The following is a 21,661-nucleotide window of genomic DNA, read 5'->3' on the forward strand; positions in this document are numbered from 1 at the left end:
GGACTGTCTGGCCTTGTCTTATTCTGGATTCAATTTTACCTATCTGATAGGTATCAATTTGTCTATTGGGGAGGGAAAAATTTCCATGCATTGTCAGCACTGTGTAGACGCATGGTGTTAATGGGTCCAGTGAAACATCAGCAGCTCCAGAAGTATCTACACATTAAGTTTATATCACTAAGTCTGGGGCTGGGCTCATACCTTCATGGTTTAGGGTGTTGTTTCATTGTTGAATTGCTTATGGGGTTGTGTCCTGGGCCTCCACCATGTACAGCAGGGTTTCATTTTTCTTTTTCTAACTGGTATACATTTGTTAATATGTCTTGGGTTTCACTGATTACTGTCAGGGTTGAAGAAATGGAAACGTTAGCTGCTTCTAGAAGTGTGAGTGGTCCTGAAGAAGGGAGTTTAAATACTGACACTGAGACTATTTCTTTCCAGATAAATCAACGACTCTTTCTTGATGCAAACCAGTATCAATGTATGCAAAGGTTCTTGATCAGAACCCTAAATGGTAGTCCGTTTGTGGATTGTTTCTCCATAATTAAACTGCAACAGTAAAAGGTTTCTAATTCCTGTATGAAAATAAATACAGTAAGGACTGTTTTTGCCATTAGCTGCCCATGTTGGCAGTGGATTGTAAATGTCTGCCGGTCAACAGTATGTTGACTCTACATTAGCCCGTCCTTACAATCCACCCACCAGCTGCTTTAGAAGCCTAAATGAAAAGTAAATCAACAGCTTTGCTTTATCACTGTGCAGAGTGTGTTTGGTATAGTTGGTATCTCATCTAGTCACTCCACACTAGTGCTAAGGCCAGAGACATCCTTATTTTGGTTATGCTGGACATTCTTTGAGAACGAACACTGATTTACTGGAATAGTTCTAGCATCTCAGGGGCTGTTGACCCTTACATTACACTGCTAATATTTATGCATTTCCTCTTATTCTGGTAGCCAATAAAATGCTCTATTGTACTGACATGATACCTAAGGGTCACATCAGATGCAGCTGTGCGGAGGTAACAATGTGATGAGCTGTCTTTACAGCTATGTAGACAAGAAAGACAGCTGTTAGATTTCCCACTGAACCTTTCGTTTATCAATGACTAGACGATTTATACTAAACAGAGGAAAATGTATTGGTTTGGCTTCTTGCATTGTCCATGCTGCTAGTAAAGGATACTCTTCCCACGTGAAAAGTTGTTGCTGTGCCTGCCAATAGTAGAGTCTCTAAATGGAAAATGTGCATACACAGTAATCATAACTAACTGCAACGCATAGGCAGGGGGAACAGATTTGTATATTTTAAAAAAGCATATTTCATATGAGGTAGTTTCACTGAAAAAGTCAGAAACATGCCAGCTTTCTATTTTAAATATTTTCTCCAATACATTACTTAATGCTGTTTATGAATCTGTAAATCACCAATGAGCTGAAATTTAAGCTGAAACCAAGATTTGTCATTCTTTTAATATCAGAGTGCCGTGTAATTTTCTGTGATTGTGACAGTTCTGTAGGGAGTTGCGAAGAGGGCATGAATGTCAGAGGCTGTTCAGTGCTTGCTTTATGCTCTCTACAGGTTTAGCTTTTAGTTTGAAAAAGATCATATTACTGTGGAGGACAGGCAGCTCAGTGCATTTTTTATCTGTTAGCATCACTTGAGTACATTTATGTTGTGTTTCATTGTCATCTTGTTGTGAAGTGTTAGCATATGGATACAAATTTATAACAAAATTGTAATTGTTTAATCTTTACATTTTAAAAAGTCATAATTACTCACCCCACTGCAAATAAGAAGCCCTATAATCACCCGTACTTATGAGTAAGAGGGCGACTAAACATTCACTGTCATTATGATAACATCAAAACTGATCAACCAGGGAGATCTCATTCACCTTAGCATGATCCATCAAGTACCTGTTTAAAACATTTTTTTATTTCTTGAATAGTAAGAGCAGTGAAAGAACAATAGAAACGCCTATAAAAGACATCCATTAAACAGATAAAAAATAAAGATGAGGAAAATGGAGATGGCAGGAAGTTTACGTTACGAAATAAAATGCTGAATTTAAAGTTTGTTTTTCTTTCAGAACAATGGGCAATGGAAAGTGGAAACTATGACACAGGCAAGCCTTGTATTTCCAATCATGGAGCCACTAAACTTATTCATTTGTGGTACATTTTATAGGAAGTTAAACATAGCATTACACTATTTACATATTTCTATCCATTCATGTTTACCATACATTTCATGTAACTGCTTCAGCCAAATTATATTAAAAAAAAAACAAAAAAAACACACACATTGTAAACTCCTTGGATCAGGAAATAATGGGAGACGTTTTGAAAAGCATATGCAGTACTAGATCATTCTTGGGCACTGATAAGATGGGTGCTATTTAGGCTGCTAGGGGATGGAGGACTCCAGTGATGATGCGCATAATAGACATTCTGAAGATACACAGTGTTACATCGCACACATAAAGACTTAGAAACATTTCCAGAAATATCTCAAACCACAGAGAGTAGTGATTGTAGATTATATTACACTGTCCTTGGAACAATGGGACACTTGGCGTGTTTGCTATAAGCAGAATAATTCTAAATAGAAGAAAATTAAACACAGCTCTTGATTTAAACCAAATGACCCTCGCTGTTACACGCTAGCCAATAAAACATGTTTCTTTATCCACAGTAAACCTTAGCTTTGAAAATTATAAAGGTTTCTAATAATGTGAAGCACCGCAAAACTGAAGGTTGTTCTGTCATGTCAGGCCAGATGCAGGAAGAAAAAACAACTAGCAAGTACTGCGGTGCAACGGCGCTGCGGTGCAACGGCGCTGCGGCACCGTTTATTTAAACAAAAATAAAATAAAATATTTTAACAAAAAAAACTCTGCTCACAGAGCCAAATAAAACAGGTATACAAAAACAAAATACTATGATCAGGCTGGGCAGTAGCCTTCACTGATCGTACTTATTTTTATTTTTTTATTACACTTACAATCCTCTCTTGCTCGCTCTCACTCGCTCCTCCGAAAACCCAACCAGAGCGCCGAAAGCAGCAGATTTTATGCAGGTGACCATCTCCTGATTAGCAACAATTAAACAATTAATTAACTCGGGAGATGGTCACCTTCTGCACAAGGTTTTTAATGTGGATGGGGCTTCCTATCCACGCTGTAAAACAGTAAGAAGACATATGGCTACGCCGTCATATATATTTTTAACTAAATACAAAAACGAAACAAAACAGATACAAAATAATACACACTAAACACAGAGACAGAGGGGTACCCCGTGCTAAAATAATTAAACAATACAAAAACAAAAACACCACATTTTATGTCAAGGTTTTCCCCCACCCCCTTTTCATGTGCAGGGCTCTTTCCTGCTGCCCTGCTACAGGTATAATAATGGCCTTTTGTTTGCTCTGTTTTGTTTAGAAAAGCCCTCCAACACATGAGCATATTAAATGTTTAATAAGCTGATCAAAGTCTTCCCACTGACACCTGTCTAAAATGTCAAGACACAGTTACCACGAGTCTTTTTCTTGCTATAGTCTACAGATTGGTGCAATGTATTTTCCAGCCCAGTCTAAGAAGGACTGCCGTGATCATGCTTGGGCACGGTGCTGACAAATCTCAATAAGAAGACACTTCAAAGTTTCAGTCATAAAGCATGTCTGTGTAAATCCTGGAAAGGTGTTGCCATGTCTTATCTTTCAAGTGTTTGCCAGTTCCACTTGAAATATCGTATGCAGACAGGCTAAAAGAATTGAATCTATTCAGTCTTGAACAAAGAAGACTATGCGGCGATCTGATTCAAACATTCAAAATCCTAAAAGGTATAGACAATGTCAACCCAGGGGACTTCTTTGACCTGAAAAAAGAAAGAAGGACCAGGGGTCACAAATGGAGATTAGATAAAGGGGCATTCAGAACAGAAAATAGGAGGCACTTTTTTACACAGAGAATTGTGAGGGTCTGGAACCAACTCTCCAGTAATGTTGTTGAAGCTGACACCCTGGGATCCTTCAAGAAGCTGCTTGATGAGATTTTGGGATCAATAAGCTACTAACAACCAAACAAGCAAGATGGGCCGAATGGCCTCCTCTCGTTTGTAAACTTTCTTATGTTCTTATGTTCTTTCTTATTTCTAATGCTGTTCATCTGCAATACGAAAAGTAAACAACAGATGTATTATAAAGTATTTAAGCACTTCTCAGACCAACCTAATGGTGTTAAAGATAAAGAGCCATCTGCAGTTTTTTTGTATCAGATGGAAGCGATGTCATATTAAGATTATATTAAGATTAGACTCACTATGTAACACAATTTTTGTTCCTGGGTAGTAAGTGTTATTTCCTAATTGCTTATGCCTCAAAAGTATAGAAAATGGCTATTATTCCCCACAAACTTTGCTTTTGTGACCAGGACAGTGATATTTTGAAATTTACCTATTTACAATGAGAAAACTGGTGAATTTGTGTCTTTTCGTTCACATAAAGTCAGAAAAAAACAACATATGAATCCAAATTAACATGTATTTATACTAAAGTAATACAAAAATGACTACAAAAGATTTAGAAGTGAGTAGTTTTTCAAGATTTACGATTATACTGTAAATCACTTTCACGAATCAGCCCCCAAATGTAGTCTCCCATCATGTTCTCGTTATACTGTCCTTGGTAGCGGCGTTCAAAGTCCAGTATATCCTGGTGGAAGCGCTTGCCTTGCTCCTCCGAGTACGCTCCCATGTTCCCCTTGAATTTATCAAGATGAGCATCAAGAATATGGACTTTGAGGGACATCCTACAGCCCATTGTGCCGTAGTTCTTCACCAGAGTCTCAACCAGCTCCACATAGTTTTCGGCCTTGTGATTGCCCAGGAAGCCCCGAACCACTGTGACAAAGCTGTTCCAAGCTGCTTTCTCCTTACTAGTGAGCTTCTTGGGGAATTCATTGCACTCCAGGGTCTTCTTTATCTGTGGTCCGACGAAGACACCGGCTTTGACCTTTGCCTCAGACAGCTTAGGGAAGAAGTCTTGAAGGTACTTGAAGGCTGCCGACTCCTTATCTAGAGCTCTGACCAATTGTTTCATAAGGCCCAATTTGATGTGCAGTGGTGGCATCAGCACCTTCCGGGGTCCACCAGTGGCTCCCACTTGACGTTGTTCCTCCCCACAGAGAACTCGGTCCGCTTGGAAGGGTCCACCATGCAGAAGTAGCAGTTGCTTGAGTGGTCAGTGGGTTCCTGCCAAATTCTTGGGATAGCGAACTTCATGGCTCTCTTTTCCCCTCTGTACCATCCTACAAAAATACATTTATTTCACCCATGACTAATGTGTAAGAGATTCTTGCAACATTTTTCATATATGATATATTTTTTCAATAACATTGAAAATTGTAAAACATTTTAAAATTAAAAACTTTTACAATTTAAAAAATTTTAACAAATGTTATAACATAAAATTCCGAGCAACAATTGTCCATCTTACCTTCCAGAGTTTCTTTGCAGTGCTCGCAGGTGAAATGAGGTGCCCAGGGTTTGTCTTGATCCCCGACAGGCATGCCGAAATATGCCTTGTAGGCCTCACACATCTTAGCAGATGCTTCCACGGAGTACTTTTTCGCTCTTGATAAATTGGCCGCAGACATAGCAAAATGCGTCTGCCGGATGCTTGCAGCCTCTTGATGCCATCTCAGAAAAATGCAGATATGTATCCAGTTAGGCAGCTGGAACTAAACTGAACTGGTGGGCTTAAGGCCCCTGTATTTATACTACTATTTATATTAATGGAAAGTTCTAGAAAGTTCTAGAAGTTACTCCAAGTTTACTCAGCACTGAATCTATCTGGAATGTTCTGGAAAATAGGTAAATTTCAAAATATCACTGTCCTGGTCACAAAAGCAAAGTTTGTGGGGAATAATAGCCATTGTCTATACTTTTGAGGCATAAGCAATTAGGAAATAACACTTACTACCCAGGAACTTGTTACACAGTGTTATGTAACTATTGGTTGGTTTCACAGAACTGGATTAGCACTATTCTTTGATTACCTAATGTTACCTTATGCAAGACAGTCCAATAATACTGTTAACTGTGAAACTAGCCGTATAAATTGTAAACATATAGAACAGGACTCTGACCTCACTTTTGCTGATCAGCTGATTGGCCGTACGTAAGCAAACATACATTCTATGTGGAAGTGGCCTTTTTTCTTATTGGTATTATATTCTAGCTATCAGGACAGATATCTCCTTGTCAGATCTCATCCTGGTGTTGGAGTAATTAGCTCAGCCAGGAGGCAACTCTTACCAATCATAGAGCATTAGGTCATGATTACTGTTTATAATTGTTGGGACAATTCTACATTCCATCAGGTGGTCTGGGGCTCTGGGTGAGAATGGAGCTAATGGATTCAGAACCGAAGCCAAAGCATTTCTATTTACTAATTGGCTATTCGGCTTGCCTTATTTGATTTATCTATGCCAAATGGGCTGGTCTAATTTGACATCTTGTTGGCTTATTTGGTCTAATTAGCCAAATCTAGCTTTTGTCTTGGTGTACCTTATTGAAATATGTCTATGGCTTTGGTTATAAATATCAAATACATTCTTTAGAATCTGTAGTCTCAATGAAAACTGATTTCAAAGAACTAATGAGAAATAAATGCCCAAATTATCCCAGCTGGCTTAACACGTGATAAATAAAAACAATTAAAAACACAGAGATACGTTCCTTTGCAACAGTATACAGGACTGTAGGTGTGGCTTACTGGTTCTGAAATATCTGCATCTTCAGCTCCCAGATCACGTACAATTCACAGTGGAATGGTACAATCGATCTTGGCTTGTTTGATCTCAGAGAAAGCCTCTTTAGCAGCCTTTGTATTAGGTCCAATATCTTAGCATCTACATGGCACTGAAAAGCAAACTGATCAGAAACCACTTTCATTTAGCTTAGAAATACAACAGACTAGCGTTCTATTGTTTGGACTACAGTATATCCATTGGTAATCAGGACTGCTCTAGGGAAGTCATTCCTGCAAACTTGATGTGGGTATTGTGTAATGTGCTGTTGTGTAAATCAGTGAAGACACCTTGGTGTCCAGCTTTGAATAACTTAATTTCTCTTTAACCGAATAATACTTCTATTTCCTGTCCTCCTCCCCCTAAATTATCTCCCTTTGCACTTCGCACTTTCAGTCTAACGTGCATACACTTTTTTTTTTTTTAAATTGAACCACAAAAAAAGTCTTAATCTTTCCCAAATGAGTAGAAATTTGATACACACAGCCCAGGGTAGAATATTGTTTTTATAAATTCTCTTTAATCATTGGCTAATTTAATTTATACAGCCTTCATTTGCTTGCTTGATTTATCTAGAACAATTTTATCAATATCAAACATTATTTAATCCTTCAGAATTGAATAAAAAACATTTTGAATCTGAAAGTGAAAGGTTGCATAAGGACTTAAAAAAACACTTATAAACGAATATATATATATATTCTCTATATTCATATTAGTCAATAATTAGTATGCATGTTTCTGTAGGGCCAATTGCTAAAACATTTCTTATCGAAATAGTTTTTTTCATATCATATTCCAGGTACTTATTCATAGTCAAATGCAGTATAAAGCAATTAAATATATTCTAATGCTTATACCCTGGACTGGATCACATTTCAGTTTAAGGTTTCATGTATAAGCATCAATAAATAAGTTATAAAAGATTACTACCATTATTAACACATAATATCAGTTTCATGTCCTGTTTTAAAGTAGTGATTTGTTTTATCAAAAGAGCCTACTTCCCAACGTTTCAGTGTGTTTAACATACCTTTGTCAAGGGCAAGTGTGTTTGAAAACAAACAGTGGAGATACAGTACTTACAGGCTTTCATGCCATGGCAACTACACTCACTTATTTCTATTGAAATCTATTAATGTGCTTGTGATGTCATTTCCTACATAATGATGTAATGGTGTACTTTTCCTTTCTATTTAAACCTTCAGGCGTCATGGCATTAAGTCTATTTATCCATTTCTTCTCCTTTATTCTTCTGTATTGTACATGTGCATCTCATTTTATTTCTTCTAAAACTGCAAATTGTAGGTCATTCATGTTCATTTTTGTGTTGAACTATTGATTCATTTATCTTTTCATTTCTTACGTTTGATAGGTGATTCTGTTTTATATAATGTTGTTCCAGTCTCTCCTACCTATTTTATTTAGTTACATTTTTAGAAAAATATGCCATAAACAATGTTGGTAGTTTTGCATGCTGGGTTTCTTATGACTGAATATCTATTCTTTCTATTTGCAATTTCACTTGTATCTTTACAAATATATTTTCATACTTTACATGTGATCTTACAGGTTGTAATCTTCTTTAATGTGTCTATGATATGTTTATGTTTACTGTGGACCAAAATGTCAGCTATAACGAACCACCCTGGGACCTGGAGAAATGTTTGTTATATCAGGGTGTTCACTATAAAAGGGTTTGGCATTTTCTGTATCAGAATAATGACAAAACAGCAAATTTGAATTGAACATCAATATGTCGTACTTTTATGAAGATTCCTTCACGTTGATCAACATTAAACAGTATTGTGACAAGGTACTCATGTCACATGTGTGGGTAACCACATTGCAAGACAGAGAGACATGGAGTTGAAACACTGGCACAGGCATGCAGGATTTATTTAACACAAAACAGAAAGTAAACAAACGGATCATGTGACGCTACCAACGATGGTAACGCACAGAGTACACATACAAGACAGGCAGGCAGCAAGTCTCAATCGAGCGCCCGTCTGTAAACAATCATTTGATCAAACATAACAACTCCAAAGAGCAGACAAAACAAACCCGTTTCCACATATAAATTACACCCACAGGAATTCACCCCTGTGCATACATGCCAACAGTCCCTATAAGGTCGGGACAGTCCCGATTTCCTAGCAAATGTCCCGCTTCCTGATGCATAGGAAAAAAAGTCCCGATATTTACCCATAAAAAAAAAAACATTTATTCTGCACCACAGAGTTAGTGAAAACCACACGGTGTGCTCTTTGTGCAGCTGACACATCTGCTGATCACTAACCTATACAAAAGCAAGAACGCTTCATTAGGTCTATTTTTACTGTCATGTCGTGTCGTGTTGAGTTTGGGGAGATACGTCACTTATATGATAATGAGTGTTTTTTGCGTATGACTCCTCCCATGTGTATGATGTGTATGACCCCCCCCCCCCCCGGAGAGGAGCGTCCCGCTGAACAGTTTCCAAATGTTGGCAAGTGTGCCTGTGGTATGTTTAGAAGAAAACTGTAAAGAAATGAAAAAGGAAATAATGTACAGTCACATGCTGAATACAGTAATTACATCTCCTTTCTCTTGAAAAAATCTATCCAGCGTAGATTGTTCCTCACGCCCGTTGCCTGGTTGCAGTTTGTGTGAAGATGATGGACAGGCCACGACTGCATTCGTCATGCATGATTTGTACTACACTAGGTCATCTTTGAATTAGTGTTATCTCTAAATTAGTCAACCATGGTCTTTGTTTTCACTGAGAGAATAACACACTTGACACTGTTATAGCATGTTAGTATAACAATAGCTGACTAATAGTGTTATAACATGACTATAGTTGTATCATTAACACTTATAACAGATGTTTACATTAAAGGTTTACCAAATGGTGCAAATCCCCACTTAACCTCTGTGTTAATAGCAAAGAGATGGGGCTGTAGAAAAGAAATCATACCAGAGCCATCCCCTATAATTAAAAATGACACAGATTGTACATTTTCAGTAGTTTTATTGAAAAATGCTTCTTTTGTTTCAGAAATAAATAAGAAAATAAGGCTGTGAAATTCACAATTTGCAGTTTAAACATGAAAGCAGCAATTCTATATGAATAGTCTTGCAAACAAATTCCAACTGCACTGAATATCTAGAAAAAAAACAAAAACTATATTCTGATAAAAAAAAATCCCATACTAAATATACAACACAGGCATGCAATTCCACATTTGGTAAAATCGGCTGTGAGTTAGTATAATAAAACTGTTAAATGTTTAGTCTACAATAACCAAATGGAAGCCATGTTTAACTACTGTATTGTGAGTTTTGTGAGTTTTTTTTGGTAGATCTTGTAAGAAATATCCTCTTTATAAAGACAATTAAAGAGGCAAAATATATAATGGCAATACAATGACAAACACTGGTTTTACGAGAAGACGTGTGGTGGAATGAAGATGCACTAGGGCACATGAAAAATGAAAGCTGCAACCTGGCTAATTATTGTTGGTTACCATCATGCAGTGTGCCACCACAGTTATTCAAATGCTACATTCGATAAGATGAGTGCACAAACTTAACCACGTAATGCAGTTATATTACAAGCACAGACAGTAAAGGGGGCAAATAGCAGATAGTAAGCACACGTCTTCAAAGAAATTGAATTATTATTATTATTATTTGCTATACTCACACATGCATAAATGTCAACTGCTAGGTAAACCAAATACATTGCTTGTGGTGAGTATGTGACTTTGATAACATTTTCATATGTGAAAATAGCAAATCATTTAACAAGAAAATCTATCCTCTTTGGCTACAGCATTTTCTTCGCAGATTGCTTTCTTGATAGTGATCTCTTTCCACGCTGGTTTCGTGAATAGCCTGGTGACTGTATTTCTGTTTCCTCCTCCTCTGGCATTGGTACTACGTAGGTTTCTGGCTCAGGCTGGTAAGGTCCTGGCTGGTAAGATTCTGCTTGGAAATATTTGTCCGATTGAACTTAATGATCATATGCAGTCTTTGAATCCACATGCACACAGACTTTTTGAATGTTGTACATAATAATACAGCCACAGACATTATTGTTATGACATTATTAACATTAATATTAGCCAATAACTAGTTAGTTCCATGAAAGGTTAAAAAATGTTTCAGAAAAACAGCAAATGAACGGGCCTTGTAAACATCTTTTTTTGGGGGGGATAATGTTTTGCTTTTTTTTGTTAAAGCCTTATGATTTATAGTACAACAATTGTTCAAACAGCTCTAAATTGGCATTAAAGGGTTCTTGGAATGCATAGAAATATATTATAAACTAAATAATTATTATGTTCTTTTAAACCTAGACACTTATTAAACATATTAGTTAGATAAAATCACGTGCCAGAGTACTAAAAAAAATAAAAATAAAAATGATCTAGTGGCATACAAGTGGTTTAGTCGTAGAAATGAAAACAGGGGTCAAGTACACATTTCTATCAACAGCCTTGCTATATGTTGTGGTTTCTGGTGCTACTGTATTCCTCGCAGCTTACAGAGGTACAGATAAATAACTGGGGAAATACCTTCATCATTTACATACAAGTGCAATCGGCACGTGCTTTAATTTAGACCTGAGCAGACAGGCTGTGTAAATTCATTAAGGGGTTATTATATAGGCATACAGCAAGCAGCAGGCTACAATGCAAAAGCTATTTGAAAGATGTTAACTGCTTCTAGTGGACATGATTCCAGTAGAATCGTTTTCAAGGCACAATTAGTTTATTTACAGATTCCGCTCCTTCATTACCATGTTAACCTGATTTCTTGGCATTACCTCCACATTGTTAGTAGTTTTACAAGCCCCTCTGCTGAAAGAAGCCTCTCTTTGTTTGTTTGTTTGTTTAATTGGTTCAAGATGCAAACTGGCTCACTAGGAAGCCATCGCTGGTGTTTGTCAGATTTAGAAGCTGAAAAGTGTTGTTAGTACAAGAGTCCTCTCCTTTATGATGGCCAACAATGTTCATTAATCATATCCATGGTGAATATCCTTATAGGCTCATAAGCACGTGAGCAAATATCTCAGAAACAGGATTTTCAGGAATTCAAACTGCAAGCAGCACAGGCGACTTAGAAAATGTGTTATGCCGAACCTGAAATAGGTTAAAGAGGATGTTAGTTTTCTCTGGAATTTTTTTTTTTCTTTTCTTTTTTTTTTAAATAAAAAATGAGATGATGATGAAAAAAAGATGGACCAAAACGAGTTATTACATACTTATATACAGCACATACTTGAATGTTTTCTTATGCTAGGCTTTTGTTTAAATGAGTACTTTGTAGTATGTTCAAACTTCATGCAGCATTATTAAGAGAACTTTGTATAACTGCACAACTGAAAAGTGATGGCTTATGATCTGTAATATACAGCTCTGGTCAAATGTTTAGCATCACCTCGAATTTTAGGATTGAGACATAATAAAAACAAAAAATAAACGATATGAACATAATTTAGATATTTTATTTAACATCATGTAATCAAGGAAACTACAAAATGATATTGCAAAAGTCTACCGGAAACCATAATAGTAGATAATAGTTAATGTTAGATTTAAAAAATGTTGTCAGTTTTTCGTTAAGTATATGGAAAACTATAGAGCGGTGTGTAATTCAATATGTTAACGTAATATTATTCAGCAGGTTTCATTCAACTTTATGAAGCAAAATTAGTTACTTCTATATAAGTTGATGCAAAACGTTCAGCCATAGCTGTACAGTGACTCAAGAATTTATTCATAAATGCTCCTTTACCATTTTTGCTGATCCCCTTAATAGGTGTGAAATGTAACATTTTCTTTACTTAAAAAAAGTCTCTAAATGCAATGAAACTGCTATAGCACTAAGGAGATGTCCAATGAAACTCCTATTGCACTAAGGAGATGTCTGATGAAACTGCTATAGCACTAAGGAGATGTCTGATGAAACTGCTATAGCACTAAGGAGATGTCTGATGAAACTGCTATAGCACTAAGGAGATGTCTGATGAAACTCCTATAGCACTAAGGAGATGTCTGATGAAACTCCTACAGCACTAAGGAGATGTCCAATGAAACTCCTATTGCACTAAGGAGATGTCTGATGAAACTGCTATAGCACTAAGGAGATGTCTGATGAAACTCCTACAGCACTAAGGAGATGTCTGATGAAACTCCTATAGGACAAAGGAGATGTCTGATCAAACTGCTATCGCACTAAGGAGGTGTCTGACAAAACTCCTATAGCACTAAGGAGATGTCTGACAAAACTGCTATAGCACTAAGGAGATGTCTGATGAAACTCCTACAGCACTAAGGAGATGTCTGATAAAACTCCTATAGGACAAAGGAGATGTCTGATGAAACTCCTATAGCACAAAGGAGATGTCTGATCAAACTGCTATCGCACTAAGGAGGTGTCTGACGAAACTCCTATAGCACTAAGGAGATGTCTGATGAAACTCCTATAGCACTAAGGAGATGTCTGATGAAACTCCTATTGCACTAAGGAGATGTCTAATGAAACTCCTATTGCACTAAGGAGATGTCTAATGAAACTGCTATAGAACTAAGGAGATGTCTGATGAAACTCCTATAGCACGAAGGAGATGTCTGATGAAACTCCTATAGCACTAAGGAGATGTTTAATTAAACTCATAGCACTAAGGAGATGTCTGATGAAACTGCTATAGCACTAAGGAGATGTCTGACGAAATTGCTATAGCACTAAGGAGATGTCTGATGATACTGCTATAGCCTTAAGGAAATGTCTAATGAAACTCCTATAGCACTAAGGAGATGTCTGATGAAACTCCTATTGCACTAAGGAGATGTATAATGAAACTCCTATAGCACGAAGGAGATGTCTGATTAAACTGCTATCGCACTAAGGAGGTGTCTGACGAAACTCCTATAGCACTAAGGAGATGTCTGACGAAACTGCTATAGCACTAAGGAGATGTCTGACGAAATTGCTATAGCACTAAGGAGATGTCTGACGAAACTGCTATAGCACTAAGGAGATGTCTGACGAAACTCCTATAGCACTAAGGAGATGTCTGATGAAACTCCTATTGCACTAAGGAGATGTCTAATGAAACTCCTATCGCACTAAGGAGATGTCCAATGAAACTGCTATAGCACTAAGGAAATGTCTAATGAAACTCGTATTGCACTAAGGAGATGTCTGATGAAACTGCTATAGTACTAAGGAGATGTCTGATGAAACTCCTATAGCACTAAGGAGATGTCTGATGAAACTCCTATAGCACTAAGGAGATGTCTGATGAAACTCCTATTGCACTAAGGAGATGTCTGATGAAACTCCTATTGCACTAAGGAGATGTCTGATGAAACTCCTATTGCACTAAGGAGATGTCTGATGAAACTCCTATTGCACTAAGGAGATGTCTGATGAAACTGCTATAACACTAAGATGTCACCCTACCTGGGAATCCATTGTAAGGAATGCCCACACATTGAGAGGAGTCGCAGTATCCAGGTGGACCCGGAGGGCCCCTGATCCCAGGTATTCCTTGCCGACCAGAAGGACCGGGAGGACCAGTGGAGCCCTGAGAACCAGGAGGGCCAATTGTAGATTCTCCTCGTTGGCCTAGATTTATAAAAACAAACAAAAAAAAAAAACAAAAAAAAAAAACAGTAATAACCAACTGACATCCTTCTCAAATCTCAGGAATATTTAGACTGTTAAAAAAAAGAAAAAAAAAGAAAGTGAGCTCTGTTGCGTTATTGGCACTTTTTCTCCTTTCTGTCTAGACGATGTAAACCTACTACGGAATCTTTTCATTCTTCCAAGCTCCCCACATGTGTTGTCAATGAAGCCATGAGAGGAAGCCCAATGTACAATATTCTGATTAGCCTCTGAACAGCTCTGACTCATCATCACTTGCTTCTTTACTTGTAGGCAATTTTCGACCCTTTATTCACAGAACCAGATTTGGCAGCGTTTGACCCATGCTACAGACATCAATGAATTGCATGTTTTTTTCCCACTCCCTACAGTATGTGATAGGAAATCCCCATGGAACCCAGTGCAACAGACAAGCACACTGTATTACAATTACATTGCATGGTTATATTAGACTTGCTACCCTATACCCCCTGGGTGATGAAGTCATGCTTGTGTTGGATCACACTGTATTATAGTTTACAGAAATATTAAGCCTTTCCTATTAGGGGGTTAAAAACCATTGCATGTTTCTTATAGCCACTGTGATTAACATAAAAAGTCATGCTAAAATTGTTAACTTGAAGACACAGGGAGCCAAACATAAGCTCTGGCTGCCAGTATATCAGTAAGTTATCATGGAAGCTAATCAGATGACAATATGAGCAAACGAAGGACAGGAAGATTGTAACGATGAGTCACAGTGATTATTTACAGTTCTGATAAAGGAGAAATCTGGAAACCAAAGACACTGTGAGTTATTCCCAATTTATATATAGTGCTGGCAGAAAAGCAAGCCAAAATGGACTGACTATTTTGTTCCATGTTGTCTGGAGTTAGTGTACAGGAAGGGGAAGAAGAGGGGTTAGAGTAAATTACATAGCAGATTAATAGAAAAGGTAACCATACTGACCCCCCCCCCAAGAACAACAACACAGATATCAGACATGACTACCACATGGGTCCTCACAGACTGCTTGTGAAAGCCCCAATGGTGTCAGGTAAGAGCTAGATAAAGCGTAAAATGGCAAGAAGAAAACAATGCCTACGAAACTTTGAATTACTGAACATGCTTGGCTTTCGTCATGAAGTTTGACGGAATAAACTGTAACACGTACCAGGTGGTCCGGGTAAACCTCTCTCTCCTTTTGATCCAATTCCTTGGTTTCCTCTTTCACCCTTTTCTCCTGGCACTCCTATATAAAACAAAAAAAGAAGCAATTGTTAAATTACAGAGAAGTGTCTTGTAAATCTTGACTTGAAACCAAGGAGCCCATCGTCTGGATTATGTCATGATAAATGGCCCCCTATATCAGCACTAGACAGCCCTCATAACCCTTTGAAAACCTTTACAATATGCAACTTTACTGCTAATATAGAAACCAAATGACTGGAACACGGATAATAGTGATAGTATGCTGAAAGGGAGAAGTGTAGATTTTTTAAATTTTGCAATTCTTTCCATCTTACTTCCAGAAGTCACATGAAAAAGCGCAAACACGTGACTCTTTGGAAAAGCATTGATTGGTTACTGAGAAGCAGGGCATTAACCAACTGATGCATTTCCAATGCTTCACAGTTTAATGGATGTCTCTGTGTTCCACTTGACTTCTTAAAGTAGAATAATCAAATATTTACCATGATGTGTCGGTGTGTCTTTTACATAGGAAAATTAAAACGAAATATTCCATTAGGTAAAATGTTGGGGGTTGTTTTATTTTGCTAGCTCCATGTACTTTATTTTTAGGCTGCCATAATTCTGTGTTCCAACTGGAGAGCTACAAAACAACTGCTGTTAAAAATAGTACAGAACAAAATGAGATTGTGTTCATGGGAACTTTAGCTCTTCCCTTGCTTTGGTATTACACTTTATACAGATGAGCCAAAACAATCAGGATGGAAGGGAATCCACCATTTTATGCTTCATCACGAAAGTATTAAGACAGCCCCAGCAATTCAATTCACACAGTATCTACTCATTTCTAGGCATCTGCAAATATAGATCAGCGAAAAAGCAGTAAGCATTGCTCATGTACTGTAAAGTTGCTGAAAAAATATATCAGTACAGAAGTATTTAATCTTTGATTCAGTTAACAAATGTCATTTTGAAATATAACGTACTTGATGCTTTAAATAAACAGCATTGGGGTACCTTGAATAAACATATGGTACTGCTTGAATGACAAGTTTAAATTGAACTGTCTGACACATTTCTTACTTACAAATAAAACTACATTTTTACTTTCAACTCAAGACTGCTTTCTCATACTCGTCGTTCTCGACACATTATTCCAGTGCTTGGGTCCTTACATTGGTTACCAGTGATCTACCAAATTGATTTGAAAGTTGCTGTAATAACTTATAAGGCCCTTCATGGATTAGGACCATCCTATCTCCAAGCACTGCTAACTCTGTATGTTCCTAGTCATTCTTTGAGATCAGCTGGAGCAGAGCTTTTTGCTGTTGTGCTGCTCGGTTGTGGAACTCTATTCCGATTACCATTAAGCAGGCTGAAACACTGGATTCTTTTAAATCTAAATTGAAAACATACTTTTATTTGAAATGTACTTTGAAATAACTGGTTATAACTGGCGTGTATTGCATACAAATGCTATTTTGTTTTGTTTTTAGCTTCATACAGCTCTCTGGGATGCCTTGGGCACTATATTACTCGATCCTCAGCTAATTAACTATCCTTGCACTATTGCACTACTGTGTCATTGTAGATATAACTAGTTCATATTGTATTCTAGTAGTATTATTACACTTACTGTAAACTTTACTGTATTTAAATATGTATCTTGTATTGTAACCCTGTAATGCCCTGTAACACCTGTACGTCGCCTTGGATAAAGGCGTCTGCCAAATAAATAAATAAATAAATAAATAAATAAGAAGAAGAAGAAGAAGAAGAAGAAGAAGAAGAAGAAGAAGAAGAATGTGTCAAAGCCAATCTTCCCTGTTGCTCAGCAGTTGAAGTGTGGTTGGGTTCCACAGCTCCCTGGGTGTCTCGTACGTACCTCTCTCTCCTGGGGGCCCTGGAACTCCTGGGGACCCTGGGAAGCCGGAACGGCCAGCTTGACCTTGCTCTCCTCGGGGCCCCTGGTTGCCTGTGGGGCCAGGGGGACCAGGGGGGCCAGGATTGTTGCGGTTTGAATAATAACCGTTGGGAATTTGGTTTAGCATTGTGTTAAACCGGTTCATCTGGCCTAAAATTCAAAATCAAGATGCATGTATTATTTAAAGGCGAGACTGAAGTGGTGAGGCCATTCCAAAAGATGATCCATTGCATGTATTTAATACAATTTGGTACAAAAGGAAATATTGCACCTGAAATCTTCAAATTTACCATTCATCAGTTGTTCACAAACTTGTCTGGCAATTGATCTCATCATGTTTTGGGATGCAAAGTCTCCCTAAGAAAAACATTAAATATATTGTATTATATGGAGCTAGAGAAATCCTTAGCTATTTTCTTTTTTTTTCCAATGAAATTGAATTTTACACAGTATCACTCACCCTCTCCCCCTTTTCTCCTTTCATACCAACTGGACCCTAAAAAAAAGAAAAAATAATAAACATCTGATGGCTGATAATGATTCTGTATCTACATGATACGTACTGCAAACATTTACTGTTATCTGTGCATTATAAATCTAAAGATGAGAACTGTATAAAAGTATGTGTTGGTGGACCTTGCATATTCTGTAGTAAAGGTTCTACAGTGGGTAAGGATCCATCCTTATTGGGTAAGCCCTTTAATTAATAGAGATGGACGCACACAGCAGAAACCCATGATGCAGGTTGCTGGCAGATGAAAGTAAATGGATCAGGATGAGGGTTGGTTGTTAATAAGGATTGTCCAGAAAGGGGTAGTTGTTAAAGAAGACAAACCACAATCTGAATACAGGAATAGTGTAACCTGTACTTTGTAGAAACATTTGGTTAAATCAGTCCATCTGTAAAAGATCATGGGCTAGATTCTCAAAGCTATCAAATCCAAAAACACCATGAACACATTTTGTTTTCAGATAGGAAAAAAACTCACTCAGTAAAGTTTGCAAACCAGATGCATACAGCTCATGCATTTAACTTGGGTGCTTTTGAGTAGTTTGATGTTGTTTCTTTATTAAGTTGGTGTTTTTACAAACATAACGCTAATGACGATTTAGAGTAAATAGTTTTGGGATCCAGCCCCATGTTTCAGGTTCTTTTTATCATAATTGTAATATGTGCTTTGCACAGAATGTTCTGGTAAGCATGTACAAAAGATGGACATGTGCTGCCAGAACACAGTGTGTGACTCATATTGCATTGCTCACAAAGACAAGCAACATTATTTTTGACCACATAGTTTTATGAGACATCAAAGTCTAAAGGACATGTCTTTCCTTTTAGTAGTTTGTGGGTTTCTTGACATGTCCAAAAGGATTTTTTGTTTAACAAAAATATGACTGGTATGCTTTTAAAAACAAGGAGGGCTTTCTTCAAAGGCAGGCTTTTTATTAATTAATGTAATCACCAGGGATCCCAGTTTTCCACAAAAAAAAAAAATCAGTGTTATTCCGCAATTAAAATAAAAGACTATCGTTTTCGGCACCTTTAAGCAGCTTGTTGAGCAGTAAAGTAAACTGCAAGCCTTGCATGTCTTTTGCAAATGTAAAACTAAAATTTCTCCGGCAGCATAGAAAATCAGTGTTTTTCCGTGTTATTGTGCAGCAAATGGATTCCTACGATCCTATACTATCGTATACTGTACACTGTCTATACTGCACATGGTTAGGTTATATTTCTAATTCAAAATGAAACTTTATTTACTTCAGAAAGTTTTAACTCATGTCATTTAAAGGATGTTTTTGTCTGTTTTGAATGAATAAAGTTTATTTGTCCCTGCAGGAACATGCAAAATCATTTAATTAGTTTATTTTCAAAAGGAAAATATTAAAACATATTTATTCTCTTCAGGGCAAAGGCTGACCTCTGTTCCCATTGTACTTTCTGTTCTGAAACTCAGAAGACATACACATGAAATCCTGTCACAGTGTTTAGGGTTAGGGCTAGGGTTACACTGTACTTTTTGCTTTGAAACTCAGAAGACATAAAGATGAAATCCTGTCACAGTGGTTCAGTACACATGGCTGGAAGAACATCCACAAAGCCCAGAACCATAGGGAGAGGATGTAGGAAGTAAGGATCATGATTCCTACATTTTTCAAAACTTTTATTTCAATCAGTCAATAATTTATTTATATAGTGCCTTTCATCAAAACGTATATCAAAGAGCTGTACAGCACAAAACAGAAGAAAAACAAAATACAATTCATGTGTATAGAAATGAAAGAAAAACAAAGTTAATATAAAAAACAGAAGAATATCTAAATATAATATATTTGTATAGAGATTAAAGAAACACAGTTTAAAATTCAGTTTAAAAAAGCTAACCTCAAAAAATAAGTTTTCAATTCTGACTTAAAGTCATCAACTGATGTAGCACTTTTGATGAAAAACTGCTTTTAATTAAATGTCTTTTGTGGTCCACCATTAACAGAAAGGTGTCATTTGAATGCACAGTTGAATAGTATTGGTTATCCTAGTAACTAAGCTGTTTTAGTCACCAGTTTTAAAAGCATTCTTTGTATGTCCAAGTTTTAGCATGCATTCAAAGACCAGTCAGCTCCCAAACAGCAGGTGATGCCAAGATGAAGCAGGGTCCAAGAAACAGTCACTAACTGCTGTTGATTTGCCCTTTTTGTTGGTTGTGATTCAGCCCTCTAGTACATATGACTTGTGTTATTTCTATGACTGCTGCTCTAGGCCTTGAAAGGTCCAATAATCACATTTGTGTTTCACAAAAACTGTTCTTTTAAAACTATGTTTTTATTGGTTAAATGGAAAGTGTTGACAGTTAATGTTGGCATTAAGCAACTTTGCTTTGCCGGCAGCAAGCAAATTATAGCATGCTCCATCATACTAATAAATGGTAATGCAACACAACTACCTTTTGGCATTATAACCTCAAAGTTAGCACTGTTCAGTATAAGTATCTATATTTATTCACTTTAAGAAATATAATTCAGATGATGGACAATGATTTATTCACCTCTACATTGTATGGGGGATTTGATCTAAAATACAACTGAAGGTCAGTGTCAGGACATTTTTATCAGATGAATAATGGAAACTCATAATGGGTGTCAATAGTATGGAGTTGGGGCAAATGTTTCAACCCTGAAGTCTGATTGGTAAGTGGTGAACGAGAAACTGGGATGGAGCCAAAGCAATACCCTGCATAATTTACAATTGGGATGGAGCCAAAGCAATACCCCTGTACAATTTACAATTGGGGTGACTGCTGTCAACGCATAGGTTATTCTCCATGAAAATCCTGCCCAGGAATTAGAACTCAACTCCTTGCCTTAAAAATCCTTGCCTTGCCACTAAACCGCAGTACTTACTAGTTGTCCCATATCTCCTTGCTTTCCTGGTTTTCCAGTAGATCCCGGCATTCCATGAGCTCCTGGAGGACCCTATAGAATGGGACACAAATCATGGATTTGGAGGTTTGCAAAAAAAAAAAAAAAAAAAAGAGTGACATATTGCATATACACATGCCCTGTTCCTTGGTCTGGCCCCCCCTTTATATGAATCCTTTGAAGCTGCGTTTCCCCACTACACTGACCTGTCAGTGAAACAAACGCTTTCCAAATGTACTGTAAAATATTAAACTGTTTATCTTTGTGGTTAACAGCCAAACTGGAAAGAGCATACCAAACAGCATGTTTATGCTATTTAGTAAAATCTCTTTAACTGTAAAACCTGAGGCCTTTTAAGTTTCCAAAATACATTCATCAAGGAGCTCACTTTGAACACTCTAAACTCCACATCATCAAAGCTCTATAAAATCCAGGACGGGGTTAGATTTCACCTATTTATATACCTACATTTGAAATCTGTGGTTCACAATGGAGACGCCAACTGTACTTTACATCACAATGACTGTTTCTGACTTGTCATTTGAAGTTTAAGTCGGAACATTATCTTATATTATTAGAGGAAGCGTCAACTGTACGTATTGTGAAGCCGGCATTGGGATTCGAACTGCAGATCTTGGGCTTTGAAATCAGCAACTCTACTAGTGAGCTAAAT

The 21,661-nt window shown here is 37.2% G+C and overlaps 1 protein-coding gene across 5 annotated transcripts in view; it reads right to left on the bottom strand.

Annotated features, from left to right (window-relative positions):
* Positions 1 to 9,813: 9,813 nt before the first annotated feature.
* The window catches only part of LOC117402299 (collagen alpha-1(XII) chain-like), a 100,483-nt gene continuing 88,635 nt past the window's right edge, over positions 9,814 to 21,661 (bottom strand). For 4 of the 5 annotated variants that reach the window (XM_059023517.1, XM_034003298.3, XM_059023516.1 and 1 more), the window contains 7 exons: positions 20,971 to 21,042; positions 18,035 to 18,070; positions 17,865 to 17,931; positions 17,536 to 17,724; positions 15,634 to 15,711; positions 14,276 to 14,440; positions 9,814 to 10,789 (listed from right to left, as the gene is read on the bottom strand). In XM_059023517.1, coding sequence (XP_058879500.1) covers positions 10,632 to 10,789; positions 14,276 to 14,440; positions 15,634 to 15,711; positions 17,536 to 17,724; positions 17,865 to 17,931; positions 18,035 to 18,070; positions 20,971 to 21,042 — 765 coding nt within the window. In that variant the 3' untranslated portion in view covers positions 9,814 to 10,631. Of the gene's footprint in view, positions 11,950 to 14,275; positions 14,441 to 15,633; positions 15,712 to 17,535; positions 17,725 to 17,864; positions 17,932 to 18,034; positions 18,071 to 20,970; positions 21,043 to 21,661 lie in introns of all 5 variants that reach the window. The other variant, XM_059023518.1, reaches the window with a different exon arrangement.

This window comes from Acipenser ruthenus, chromosome 5 (assembly GCF_902713425.1).
Source record: "Acipenser ruthenus chromosome 5, fAciRut3.2 maternal haplotype, whole genome shotgun sequence".
NCBI lineage: Eukaryota > Metazoa > Chordata > Actinopteri > Acipenseriformes > Acipenseridae > Acipenser > Acipenser ruthenus.